General features: G+C 42.9%; 1 protein-coding gene across 1 annotated transcript; it reads left to right on the forward strand.

Moving 5' to 3' along the window:
• The first annotated feature begins 761 nt into the window (after positions 1–761).
• On the forward strand, positions 762–13,647 carry PROK2 (prokineticin 2). The gene is made up of 3 exons (XM_028721046.2): positions 762–934; positions 8,332–8,457; positions 12,802–13,647. Exons 1-3 carry the CDS (start codon positions 863–865, stop codon positions 12,925–12,927), a joined length of 324 nt encoding a protein of 107 aa, XP_028576879.2. The 5' UTR covers positions 762–862; the 3' UTR covers positions 12,928–13,647.
• Positions 13,648–14,064: the final 417 nt, after the last annotated feature.

Consider the following 14,064-nt stretch of genomic DNA (forward strand, 5'->3'; position numbering starts at 1 on the left):
GCTATATAGTAATTTATGGACCTAATAGGTATCTAAATCCATTTGCACATAACACAATATGTACATCATAACACAATACAAAATACTGTTGCTGTACTTAGGTTTTATTTTATTTGTTTTTTATCTTATATTTTGGAAATGTACATCCAGTGGGTTTTTTTTCCTTTATTTTTTTTTGGGGGGGGGCCAAGGGTGTGGGGCCCTAAGCTATAGCTTGTTTAGCTTAGACGTAAATCTGGCACTGCCTGTGTGCATATATTTCCATGTTAGAACGTACATTTACTTGGGTTTCTTTGGTAGGACTGCATGGGCTCCTGCTTCCAGACGCGTGTTTACTGTGGAATCGGTGCTCTTCTTGCAAGTTTTATTTCCTCAGCATCCCCAAGGTGGCCTTGCCTGCTTCCCCACCCCCGCCCATTTACCCTTCTCACGGCAAATATATAAAGCTGACAGTAGCCCACCCCACCCATTTGTGGCAACGGAAAGCAACCCAGCCTGGAGCGCCCCCCTTCCTCGTATCTGTGCACTTTTCTGCGCGAGGGAATCGCCGCGCTACTACTCCTTGAGAGCGTGAGGGGAGGAGGTGCGCGCTTGTTTTGTGTTGTGTGTTTATGTGGCTGCTCCTGCGCGTGCCCTCCACCCCCCTCCCGTCCCTCTCCCCCGACGGCAGCGTTGCTGGGTAGGTGGGTGAGTGACTCATCCTGCCTTTGAATGGCAGCCCTAAGCTTTATAACGGGCTGGAGCGGCCCCGGCTCCACTCCTGCTCCTCACGGTTGCTGCTGCCCTGAGGGGAGCCCTGAGCAAGGCTTAAGCGCGCGGAGAGCTGCACACACAGCCCCGGGGAGAGAGAACAGAGGGAGCCATGAGGAGCCTGAGCTGCGTCCCGCTCCTCTTCCTGCTGCTCTCCACGGGGGATTCTGCAGTTATCACTGGGGTGAGAGGGGCAGCCTCTGGGGCGAGGGATTATCGCCACCAAATAGACTTGGCAAAGGGAGTGGGGTGGGGTGGGGGTGACACCTTGCACGAGAAAGGAAGGACTGGCGAGACACGAGTTAACCTCGACGGTTGGAGCGGGCGAGACAAGTGCGCCCTTTCTGCCGTCTGAGCCTGGTGGCTATTTTGGCGGGAAATCCTGGATTGGCTGAAAGCAGCACCACCAGCCGAGACGGGGTGGCGAGTAGGCGAGTGCTGTCGAGAGTGCGAGAGGCAAGAATGGCTTTTAAGTGTGCTGTGGGGGGTTTTCTGTGGAGGAAAGGACCGACGAGGCGCGCTGCTCGGTTCTTTTCCTGCGAGAGGGCACGGTGCGCGCCTGAGTCGACTCCCCGCGCGCCTCGGGGGCTTTTGGGGAGGCGTTCGCCTGAAACGAGCTGCTGAAGTTTATGGGGTGAGGCGGGCCTGATCCTGAGGCTTTGCGTGCGTGCCTGGTAGTATCCGGCTGTTGTGGGGTGGATGGAGCTTGTCCCCTGGAGTATTATGGCTATTCTGGGGAAAGAGGGTTGGGACGGGAGACAAAGGCGCGCTCATGGCAGTCGCCTCAGAGGGATACTGAGGCAACTTGAGTCGCCTCCCGCACTGACTATCTGCTTTAACTGGCTAATTTAAGGCTGGGGTTGTCCCTGGGCGGGAGTTGGGAGCCAGCTGCCCTTGCGCCGTCGCAACCTGTAACTCCAAAAGCTTCCCCCAGCTGCGCTCAGTTTGGAAGGTGAGGCAACTGTGGAGAAACGTGTGTTTTTTCCTGAGGTGAAACCACCTTCTGGATTCGAGACTCCTGTGCTGAGTTCCTCAGAATCTTCCTTCCTCTGTCACATTAAATTTCTCAAGACAGGGGAGATGTTCACTCAGCTCCGGAGTCCGGGAGAGATTCTCACCTACGTCCACCCCTCTCGCCGTTTCAAAGAGGCGTTTTAAACGATTCGCAACTCCCTGTTGTCTTGCCAAGAAACTTTTTATGTAATCGATTCTGGGGAAGGACGACAACAAGAGCCTGAGTAACACTTTGAAAGGTTCATTTTCTCTTAAAAGCTCCAACCAGGTATTTCAGCTTACGGAAAGACTTTGAAATCAAAGTGACTTTATAATAGCCACATTTTTCTGTGGCTGGAGGGTGGATAGGCTGCAATACTTTTAGCTTTTTAAGATTTCCCCTGCTTCTTCCTTTGCTAAGGGCTTGGCTATTCCTTACAAAGTGTTGTTATTGACAGAAGTTCTCTAAATGGATTTTTAAAAACTGCTTTATTTAACAATTGTCTTGACTCTCTAACTGCTCTATTTTCCCCCCCTGCCTTAGGTTGGATCCATTGTGCCTTTGATCTTGAACCTGTTTCGTTGAATCTGTTTTCCTCCTGCAGTTTGATTCACTGTTAAGGTCCAGGTGACAGAAGGAAAGAGAGGAGCAGGAGGGGCAGGATGGAAGCTAACAAGTTGCAAGACTTATATGTCATATTGGCGGGGCTGATAGATTTCTAGCACCATGAAGGAAATTAGGCTCTATAACTCAATGCTGCACAGATTCCTTCATTCAGTACAAAATACTGCACTTAATAGCGGGTCTCTTCAAAGGCGCTTAATGTGGCATTTTTATTCTCCTCTGTAGTTTGGCACTTGGCTGGAACTTATGGCCAGACTCAGTAAAGGAGTACAGGAACAACCTCATGTCCGGTTCCTCTAATACTTTCTGTTTTATTTTACCATTGCACGATACTTTCTTTTTACAGGTGTAAATACAATTTCAAAGAAAGTAGCTAAATGACCACCTCTATATATTCAGGTGGGGTATGATCCAGCCTATGCTAGCTTGTAAAAGAGGTAATCCAGTGGTAGAAGCAGAGAGCAAATCTTGCATATGACAGCAGCATGTGCAGGAATAATTTGACAAGAAACTGAATTGTATCCTTGAGCAGGGTTCCCCTGACTTCTCCATTTGTATTAATGAAGTAATAAAAGGAACAACTGTAATATAAAGTAATATTTGTGTTTGGGATAAATCTCTTTTCTTCTCCCTGTTAAATATACACTATCTGCTTAATGCTTGAGGGCAGACAATACACATATGCTGATTTCTGAACATATCATGTTCTTAATGTTTACTCAATCAACCTGCAGCCTACATGCTGCTTAGATACTTCAGTAATTCAGGGGTATATAAATATCTGAAATAAACAAATTCCAAAGAAAGTCCCTCTTTTAAATCTGTTATTTTTCATAATGGAATGGTTTGAAGCTTACCTTCTTGTCCTTCAACTCGAAGCACCTAGGTAGCATAAGCCCTTCACACACTGGGAGTTATCCTGAGAGGAGGTGTGTAGGGACCAGACCTCTGAGAACATCTTAAGATGTGTGAGGATGCTCCTCAGTGGCCTTGAGACTGAGGGAGGAGAGAAAGTAAACAGAGCAACCTACCCAGGGCATCCTAGGAAAGGAAGAGACACCTGGAGTCAGGGCTATTCTTCTAGAAAAAGAGATGCCAGAACTCACCATGAATGCCAACCTCCTCTTAAAATGGCAATGGCATCCACCTGAGAGGTGCTGGTACCCAACTGAGAAGTGCCAGAAATGAGTTCTGCCAAGTTCTGGCTGAAAAAAGCCCTGCCTTGACTAAGTAGAAAGGGCAAGATGAAAAAGTGACAAGGTCAAGAAAAGGACTTTTCATCTACTGCTTTTAGCCTTTTCAAATTACCCGCCTGGTCTCTATCTGAAAGAATTTCTGTGGCAGCAATCTGCAGTGAAGAGCTCTGTCTGGTAGTTTATATTGTGTGTTGTTTTTTTAAAAAAAACAAAAAATAAAGTAAATGTGCAGCAATTCTTGCACACATAGGGACGTATCTAGGATTTAACTCTGCCCTACAAAACAAACTAGTGAATAGAACTGAAATTTCTACAATGTTAAGAATATATATGAAACATATGAAAATAGAATGATACCAGCTAAAATCCAGTTAATATTTCAGTATTTAGCAATTAATATTTTATACAAATCTTAGGAATTGGTTTTGCATTTACTTCCCTGTTGACATGTAAACTAACATAACCTTGTGCCTCATCTCTGAATTCAAAATAAAATTGTAGTAATGACTTTGAATATTACCATACAACCAGTTTTTTTAAGCTACCATCTATTATGTAAATATGTGCTCTGATATCAATTTTCTTATTAAAATTACATAATATTTATGCAGTAGAGTATAATTATATTCATAATGAAATATTCTAAAGTGAGCATTTGTTTCAGTGGACAGTAATGTTTCCCTCAGAGCCATTATCTGTTCATAAACACTTTCCTGTGAATCTGCTTATTTATGATGCCATTGCTCAGCAGAATCTTATAGAGCTTCACAGTCCGAGTATTTGAAATGAAACAAAAGCAAAGTTATTTTTGCAGTGCAGTCCTAACCATGTCTTCTCAGAAACATGACCAACTAAATTCAGTGGGATTTGCTGCCAGGTAAATGGGGTTAGAATTATAGCCTGAATGTATTCCTTGATTTCACTAAGGCGGGTGTGAGGAACCTTTGGTTCTTCAGATGTAGCTGACCTCCAACTTGCACCATTGCTAACCATTGGACATGTTTGCTGTGGATGATCGGAATTGCAGTTCTTCAGCATTTAAAAAGCCAAAGGTTCTCCACATCTGCACTTAGGGCATTTTCACAAACCATTCAAAATCCACTTTGGCATTAAACTGATCTTAGCCCAATCTTAGCTGACTCGTCACCTTTGTTTTCAAGTGAAGTTTCTACTATGCAGTTGTTTTTTTTAATTTTAAAATGATATAAGATAAAAAATATAGACAGCCTATACTCAGCCTGTCAGCATCTTACAGATACAGAGGCAGGTGCCTTGCCTCAGCTGTAGTACTTTCATGCTATTGTCATGACCACGGAGTTCATCAGCACTCCAGATACAGAGCTGGAGGCCGCAGATGCATCAGCTAAGGGGCCAAGTTGAGGGTTCCAAGCTTCCTACTCATTTTCAGAAGGCCATGGCACCTGCCAGAAACCCACAGAAGGAACTCCCATAGCTGTAGGACTCAAGTCAGGACCCTCACAAGTGCCTTCCCTAAAGAACCTGATACCTGTCACTGCACTTAACTGATCCTGCAGTACAGGGAGCACACTTGGAGGGAAGCTGTGGGATGCAGAAGCAGCGCTGGCCCTTTTAAGACTCTGAAGTTCATTCTTATGGTGGTTTTAGGTGACACATGGTATCTGTAGGTGGCCAGCAGTATCAGGTTCTCCTTTTCGGTATTGTTGTCATGCCCCAACTTCACGGATCTTTGTATACAGAAACCGGCTGCTCATGCATAACTATGTATGAGGATCTGTCCAGGGAAAGTGAACTTTGAGGAGAACAAGTTGTCTGTAATCAAACAGCACAGGAGTAGTATACTACAACTCACCTGCCACACATTAGCATGGATTTGTCTAACATGCATTAAATCATAGAATCATAGAATCATAGAGTTGGAAGAGACCACAAGGGCCATCGAGTCCAACCCCCTGCCAAGCAGGAAACACCATCAGAGCACTCCTGACATATGGTTGTCAAGCCTCTGCTTAAAGACCTCCAAAGAAGGAGACTCCACCACACTCCTTGGCAGCAAATTCCACTGTCGAACAGCTCTTACTGTCAGGAAGTTCTTCCTAATGTTTAGGTGGAATCTTCTTTCTTGTAGTTTGGATCCATTGCTCCGTGTCCGCTTCTCTGGAGCAGCAGAAAACAGCCTTTCTCCCTCCTCTATGTGACATCCTTTTATATATTTGAACATGGCTATCATATCACCCCTTAACCTCCTCTTCTCCAGGCTAAACATGCCCAGCTCCCTTAGCCGTTCCTCATAAGGCATCATTTCCAGGCCTTTGACCATTTTGGTTGCCCTCCTCTGGACACGTTCCAGTTTGTCAGTGTCCTTCTTGAACTGTGGTGCCCAGAACTGGACACAGTACTCCAGGTGAGGTCTGACCAGAGCAGAATACAGTGGCACTATTACTTCCCTTGATCTAGATGCTATACTCCTATTGATGAGGCCCAGAATTGCATTGGCTTTTTTAGCTGCCGCGTCACACTGTTGGCTCATGTCAAGTTTGTGGTCAACCAAGACTCCTAGATCCTTTTCACATGTACTGCTCTCAAGCCAGGTGTCACCCATCTTGTATTTGTGCCTCTCATTTTTTTTGCCCAAGTGCAATACTTTACATTTCTCCCTGTTAAAATTCATCTTGTTTGTTTTGGCCCAGTTCTCTAATCTGTCAAGGTCGTTTTGAAGTGTGATCCTGGCCTCTGGGGTGTTAGCCACCCCTCCCAGTTTGGTGTCATCTGCAAATTTGATCAGGATGCCCTTGAGTCCATCATCCAAGTCGTTGATAAAGATGTTGAATAAGACCGGGCCCAAGACAGAACCCTGTGGCACCCCACTAGTCACTCTTCTCCAGGATGAAGAGGAACCATTGATGAGCACCCTTTGGGTTCGGTCAGTCAGCCAGTTACAAATCCACTGAGTGGTAGCATAGTCAAGACCGCATTTTACCAGCTTCTTTACAAGAATATCATGGGGCACCTTGTCAAATGCCTTGCTGAAATCAAGGTAGACTACATCCACTGCGTTCCCTTCATCTACCAGGCTTGTAATTCTGTCAAAAAACGAGATCAGGTTAGTCTGACATGACTTATTTTTCAGAAATCCATGCTGACTATTGGTGATCACAGCATTCCTTTCTAGGTGCTCACAGACTGTTTGCTTAATGATCTGCTCCAGAATCTTCCCTGGTATTGATGTCAGACTGACTGACATCAGTCTGTCACCAGTCCTTAAGCAACCATTCATTCTACCAGTCTAGGATTCCTGCTGATTTTAACATAATAAAACAGTACAAAGACTTTTTATTTACAAATTAAAAGGAAACTGACTTGATGGGCAAGGAGTTGTGGCCTGTTCTGGTCATAACAGTATGGAAGAGGCAAGGGTGGGAAATGAACACGCAAGAGACTTTAGAGCTTGAATGAATCCTCGTTTTGTCTGAAGGTTCTCCTGAGTAAATTTTTATATAAAGTGTTAACCACATATTTTGGGATAGGATGTTCAATATATTTAACATTTGATGCCTGCCAGTCTTTTATAGCTGACATGACATGGTATTTAGTATAACTATGGTCAGCATGAATGCCTCAGATTGTTCCCTGATAAATTGTGGCCTATGTGTGTCACAAATGAATAAATACTCTAGGAATCTTCTTTTCAAATCGACTTTTACCAGAAATTATAAGATAGACAATCAATAACAGAAAAGCTTTAGGCTGCAATCCTATTGTCACTTACATGGGAGTGAAATCCATTAAATTCAATGGTACTTCTGAACAGGAATGACTGGAATAGTGTTGCACATGTTTTCATGGAAGTTGCAATTTATTTTCTTGAATTTTGTGTAATTTTGTGTAATTTTGTTCTTTTGTGTAATTTTGTTCTTAGCATTCTTAGATTTTTGTAAACCACTATATACTTGCATGAGTAAACCACTATATACTTGCGTGAGCAAGCTTGATTTATAAGAGCTTCAGTTAATATCCAGAGAAACAAGCTCCAATGACTTGTTCCATTTTTAGCTACAGAGTTATGCCTGCTATAAATAAATCAAAACATTAAAAGTATTCTAATAGAAAGAAAAAGGGGCTTCTGCTTTTGTTGGACCAGATTAATATTGTTTTTGTGTTTCAGAAGTGATTGCAGGCATTCTGGTGAAGATAAGACAGATCTTACCTCTGCCTGAACATTGAGACATTGTATTGTTAAATATCACAAATATTTGCTCTGCTATTCTGTGGCATAAGAGCTAATATAGAACCTCTTGCAATGCATGTTTCTTTTGGCAACAAAATAATCATTTAACCCATCATCTCATTCTGTTTGGCACCATTAATGGTATAAAATAATTTAGTGGCCTGGATCCAACTAAATAATCCCCACTGGTTTCAGTGGGGCCTTTGTGGCTGACTTTAGCTGCTGGATCCAGACCACAGGTTATCTTTACTTGAACTGAGGATGGTGGTTGGAGGAAAGACAGCATGTGACATTTGATATGTAGGTTCCACCTGTTAAGATTAAAAGATTTCCAATTACTAAATTTAAGGATTTTTAATTTAAAGAAACAAACAAACTTGCTTCAGCTTCTAATGGGCTATATGACCATGTGAATCCCGAACCCCACAATTTCCTTGTGTTAGCAAAGCCTCTTGAAAATACAGGCTTTTAGATGTACAATAAGATAATGGGGTAGTAGTCCAGTTTATTTTTAGTAATTTTACTTATCTAATACTGTGTGTTTGTTTATTATGTTTAAGGCTTGTGACAGAGATCTACAGTGTGGTGGAGGCATGTGTTGTGCTGTTAGCCTCTGGATTCGGAGCCTGCGGATGTGCACACCAATGGGAACCTTGGGAGAAGACTGTCATCCTTTGAGTCATAAAGTTAGTATTTTTTTTCTGGTACCCTGTGTGATACCGTAACTGACAGGGTAGAAGGAAATATGAATATATTTTGTTCTAAGTCAAACTGCATAAAATATTATCCATTGCAAAAGTGCAAGAACATATACTTTACAGAGGAAGTTTTCTTTTTATGGAAACAGCATCATAAGAACATACGCAAATAAATATATTACTGTCAGTGTTATTCTGTAAGAGGTCTTAAGGTAAAAAAAAATAAAGTCCAATGCTTTTCTTTCACATTACAGAATATAAGCATCTTAAAACTATCCTTATACTCTTGTTTCTTATAAGTGATCATTCAAACCCTGCTGATTTCCAGAGCTATTAATCATTTGAGTAGGCAAATTGTTCAGGTAATCAAAGTACCTCATTGCTTCCTTCCAGAGGTTGGAATCCAACATTGTTTTGAGTAGTCTTCTGATCACGTGCCTTTCTCTCATCTCCTCTGCAGCTCTCATCAACCCTCTAGGGCAGATTTTAAGGGTACACAAGGGCGATTTGGGGTGGGGCATTGCACATGTGATGTCAGGATAAGGTTACCAGATGTTTTTCAATGAATCCGGGGACACTTATTGTTCGCTACATACATGTGAATGCTGAGAAAGCTGTAAATCTGGGGACTATCCCTGGGAAACAGGGACGTCTGGTAATCTTACAGCAGGAGTCAGAAGGAGCCTGGGGCAGATCCGAACATGTGGCATCAATGGCCAGTTGCTCCTCCTCCACCACCTCCTGGTGCTGCCACCTGCAGGAAGTTGCTTCAAACTTCCTTCCCCCAGCGGCAGGAGAAGGAGGAGCTGGGCACTGGAGCCACATTACGCTGGGCTCCATGCTTCGCCTTCATGCTTTTTGAACACCCCAAAAATATTCAAGGTGGCCAAACACCCCAAAAATATTCATGGAGGCCGAAAGAGCTCAGCCCCAGGAGCTGGCACTGCTGTTCAGGTATTTGGGGCCTGTGTTGTTTAGCCTTTTAAACACTAACATGAGCATCTTAAATTGAGCCCAGAAACAAACTGGCAACCAGTACAGCTGTTTTAAAAGCGGGGTTATGTGAGATCTAAATGGAACTCCAGCCAGTAATCTGGCTGCTGCATTTTGAACCACCTCTTCTTTGGGAAATTATGCATGGTCTGCCCGCCGCCACGCCCCACGCCCCCTTTTGATAGGAGTCTGAGAATATAGTCCAAAGTGTTTTGAAAATATTAAGGTTCATAGCTTATGGTTGTACTCTCTTACCATTGCTAGACTTTATGGCAATACTCTGTTCCTAACCATATCCACATTTCACTATTGCACCATGCACTTAGGCTTACTCTACTGCTCCGTCTCTTTTTCTTGTTAAGGATATAGCTCACTCAGCTTGTAACCTAACAATGGAGCTCTCTTTATCCTTTAAGTAGCATTGGCAAGACCCAACTGACAGTTTGACACTCAGTTGCTTGCTAGTACCCTATGTACAAACCATTGGTTTTTCTTCATATTGTTTTATTGGGGCAGACAATGGACGGGATAGTCCATAAAGCTGCAAGAAGGCACTGTCACCCTTTTTCTCCCCTAAATACATTCATTCTCATTCCATGCAATGAGGGGTGGAGCCATTACCTTTCTTCCCATTTCTTTCTTGGTCTGCTGTTAAAGAAGAAGCAGGGAAGGATGTCACTGACTGCATATTCTTGAAAATCTTGGTCTTGTTTTGTATTGTTTCTAGCACTGGTTCTCAAAGTATTTACTGTTCAGTAAAATTAGTCCTGGCAATTTAGCCCTGAAGCTAGGGCTGCCATACGTCATATCCAGAATACTGCAGCCGATGTTCCTCAGAAATAGCTCAAAATCATCCAATTTATTTGCAAAAAAGCTCATATTATCCATAGGGGTTACAGAAGACCATTCAAAGTGTCAAAACACTGACATTCCCCATTTGTCTGCTGGTCAGGTACAAAGCAGACATATTCAATTTCTATTTTCCCTCACTACCACACCACTGAGTTTAAACTTGATCTGCAAGGACAAGCCTAAATTGAAAGGCAATTTTGTCTTCATACTAGATTAGCCTTGAGTGCCCTTTGTTAAATCACACATGGAGAGCTTGTAAAGTGGACCACCAACTGATATAAGCTGATCAGAGATCAGTAAAGGCATACTGCTTAAATCAGAACACAGATTAAATGTTAGTCTTTCAGATAAGATTGAGTTGCAATTCATTTAGCCCTGCTACCACTTCTATAGATTTTTTTTCTTTCCATTAAGGTGAATAAAATATTATTTGTGCAACATTTTATAAAGAAAAAAATACACAACATGATGCTTTGACAATAATACTGTAATGCAAGAACAAAATGCATTGGTCTTTGAGAAGAAAATCTGACACACAAAAAAAGGTCTTGTTGACCCCAGTGAATTGTGTTATTCTGATGGGACTAGATACATAATTAATCCCACCCAATTATTTGCAGTAACACTATGAAACATCATTATTGGCAACAGTTTTGTTTTTAGAGGAAAATTTTGCTGTGGGTGTATGGTTTGGAGAAATGCATAATACCGCCAAGCCCATGGTTTTTAGCAAAAAGTAGGTAAACCATACTTGTAAACCATGTAGCTAACATGGTACCCTTCAAACATTGTTGGACTACAACTCCCATCAGCCTCAGACCACATTGTCAGTGGTCAGAGATAATGAGAGTTGTAGGCCACAGCATTTTGTGGGCACCACATTGGCTACTCCTATCCCTGCCACAGATATCAAACAGACTGTAGAGGTTTATAGCAAAGCAAACAGGAACAGGAGAGGAAGGGAGTTCACACATCTGACTAGGCATAGATTTTGGCATTTACGGTTCCTCCAAAACTGTATTGCTTCCCAGCTCAGTTGTACAAGAGGAGAAACAATAATAAGGCATTGGGAAGGGGTATGCTGCAGTAAATAGCACCACCCTATTCTTTTGACTTGTCACATGCAAAATATTTTGGCTACCGTATATACAGACAAATTGTATATACTGTATATACAGTTCAACTGCCTGCTTCCATTCCCTTCTCATCAATATGGAGCAGATTCTGAGTCATTCTGAAATAATTTTTGAAGCGTTAGCTGAAGTGTCTTCATATGTATTTGTCCTGCTTAAAAAGTAAAGGTAAAGGTACCCCTGCCCGTACGGGCCAGTCTTGACAGACTCTAGGGTTGTACGCCCATCTCACTTGAGAGGCCGGGGGCCAGCGCTGTCCAGAGACACTTTCCAGGTCACGTGGCCAGCGTGACAAGCTGCATCTGGCGAGCCAGCGCAGCACACGGAAACGCCGTTTACCTTCCCGCCAGTAAGCGGTCCCTATTTATCTACTTGCACCCGGGGGTGCTTTCGAACTGCTAGGTTGGCAGGCGCTGGGGCTGGGACCGAGCAACGGGAGCGCACCCCGCCACAGGGATTCGAACCGTCGACCTTTCGATCGGCAAGCCCTAGGCGCTGAGGCTCTTACCCACAGCGCCACCCGCGTCCATATTTGTCCTGCTTACATCATAATAAAATTTGATTTTGACTTGTGTTTCTCATTGGCTGAAAGTGTGGCATTGCACTGAGCTGCACATAATCAACTCCTAAACTTCTGACTGAAAGGAATCCATTTGGTTCCATTTTGCAAAAGCAAGGTATTCTAAAAATGAACAGATTTATCTGCCCCATTGGGAAAAAAATTCTGAGGTGCTTAACAGAAACATTGGGCAAAAATAAAGTGAAACCTGCCTGTGCAGCTGGTACGTAAGAATATTTTTGAGGCTCTGTGCAATCTTACAAGTCTCATGCCCTATTACAAGTCCACTGCTGCCCCTGTTGAACCCATTTCCTTTTTTTACAGGCAAATATTGAGTGCTGTTTCCAGGAAAGCACTAGAAATATTTATTCTCCCACAGGTACGACATAGGTATATGTTGTTGGATGATCCTATTGGAAGGCCCAATCTGAAGCAAGGTAGCATATGTGGGATAGCAAATACCAATGCTGTAAAACTTTGGATTAGGTCTTTGCCGAAAGTCATCCTCCCATTGGTACACCATAATAATCTATACCAGACTTACTGCTCTTTTGAAATGATGGTTGTGTACACAGAGGATCAGTTTCACATTATATAGTTAAGAATAAACACCAAGAGAGGAAAACAGGTCAGTACACCTGTAAGGAAGATGGGATATGTTTTGGGATATGTTTTGGGGGATCCCTTTGAACTAGTTTAATATACTAGTGTGAAAACTTTAGTGTTAATGGCAGGCACCTACTGCTGAGTTGTCTTCTTGCCTTCATTTCTTTAACATTAACTATTTGTTTTCAGATTCCATTTTGGGGGAAGAGAATTTATCACAGCTGTCCATGCCTACCTAATTTGGCTTGTGTCTGGATTTCTCCTAGCAAATACAAATGTTTACCGGAGTTCAAAAACGAAGATATCTTTTTCTAGCGAAAGCATGGGGAAGGATTCTGTGCCATTACTGTATTCCATGTATTAAGATCCTTACTTGTTATTGTGATGAAGTCATTTGTCACTGGAAATTTTCCAATGTACTTTCTTGCATTGTAACCATTATCATTTTTATGATACCATAGTTCATGGTAGCCAAGATGTTTTCAGCTGGACAATTTCAGGGAGTTCTTCATATTCTTAACAGCACAAGCTAATATGTGCTGAAGTAAAAGGTAAAGGTAAAGGTACCCCTGCCCGTACGGGCCAGTCTTGACAGACTCTAGGGTTGTGCGCTCATCTCACTCTATAGGCCGGGAGCCAGCGCTGTCCGCAGACACTTCCGGGTCACGTGGCCAGTGTGACAAGCTGCATCTGGCGAGCCAGCGCAGCACACGGAAACGCCGTTTACCTTCCCGCTGGTAAGCGGTCCCTATTTATCTACTTGCTCCCGAAGGTGCTTTCGAACTGCTAGGTTGGCAGGCGCTGGGACCAAACGACGGGAGCGCACCCCGCCGCGGGGATTCGAACCGCCGACCTTTCGATCGGCAAGCCCTAGGCGCTGAGGCTTTAACCCACAGCGCCACCCGCGTCCCTTATGTGCTGAAGTAGACCTGTACAACTTGAGACTTGCCAGTTCAAACATAGCACATCAGTCATGTGTGGCAGACTACCTGAGGCTCAATAAACCTCCTGTTTGTGTAGCCTACAAAAACAGGTAACAAGAGGAAACTGGCAGGCCCCAATGCATCTTTGCTGTGTTGCATTTGGCTTAGATCACAAACTGTGCAGACTTATACTGAAGGAATAGTACAGATAGCTCCTCTCTCCTAAAATCTGGCCTGCTTAAGGATGATCAGGTTAGCCATCTAGAAAATGGATGCCCATAATTACCAAGTCAGTTTACATAAATTTGCTCAAGATTTTTCTGAATCTACTAAGATTGAATTAAAGTATTTTGCACTGCAATATAGGGCTACGAACAAGACGATTTGTTAGACTATGATAATCCAGGTACATATTTGTTGTAGTAATAATAATAATAATAATAATAATAATAATAATAATTTAGATTAGAAATAACATTATTTTAAACACTTCAACTGTGTTCTTTATGTTATTTAAAAATGACAACCA

This window comes from Podarcis muralis, chromosome 2, assembly GCF_964188315.1.
Source record: "Podarcis muralis chromosome 2, rPodMur119.hap1.1, whole genome shotgun sequence".
Lineage (NCBI taxonomy): Eukaryota > Metazoa > Chordata > Lepidosauria > Squamata > Lacertidae > Podarcis > Podarcis muralis.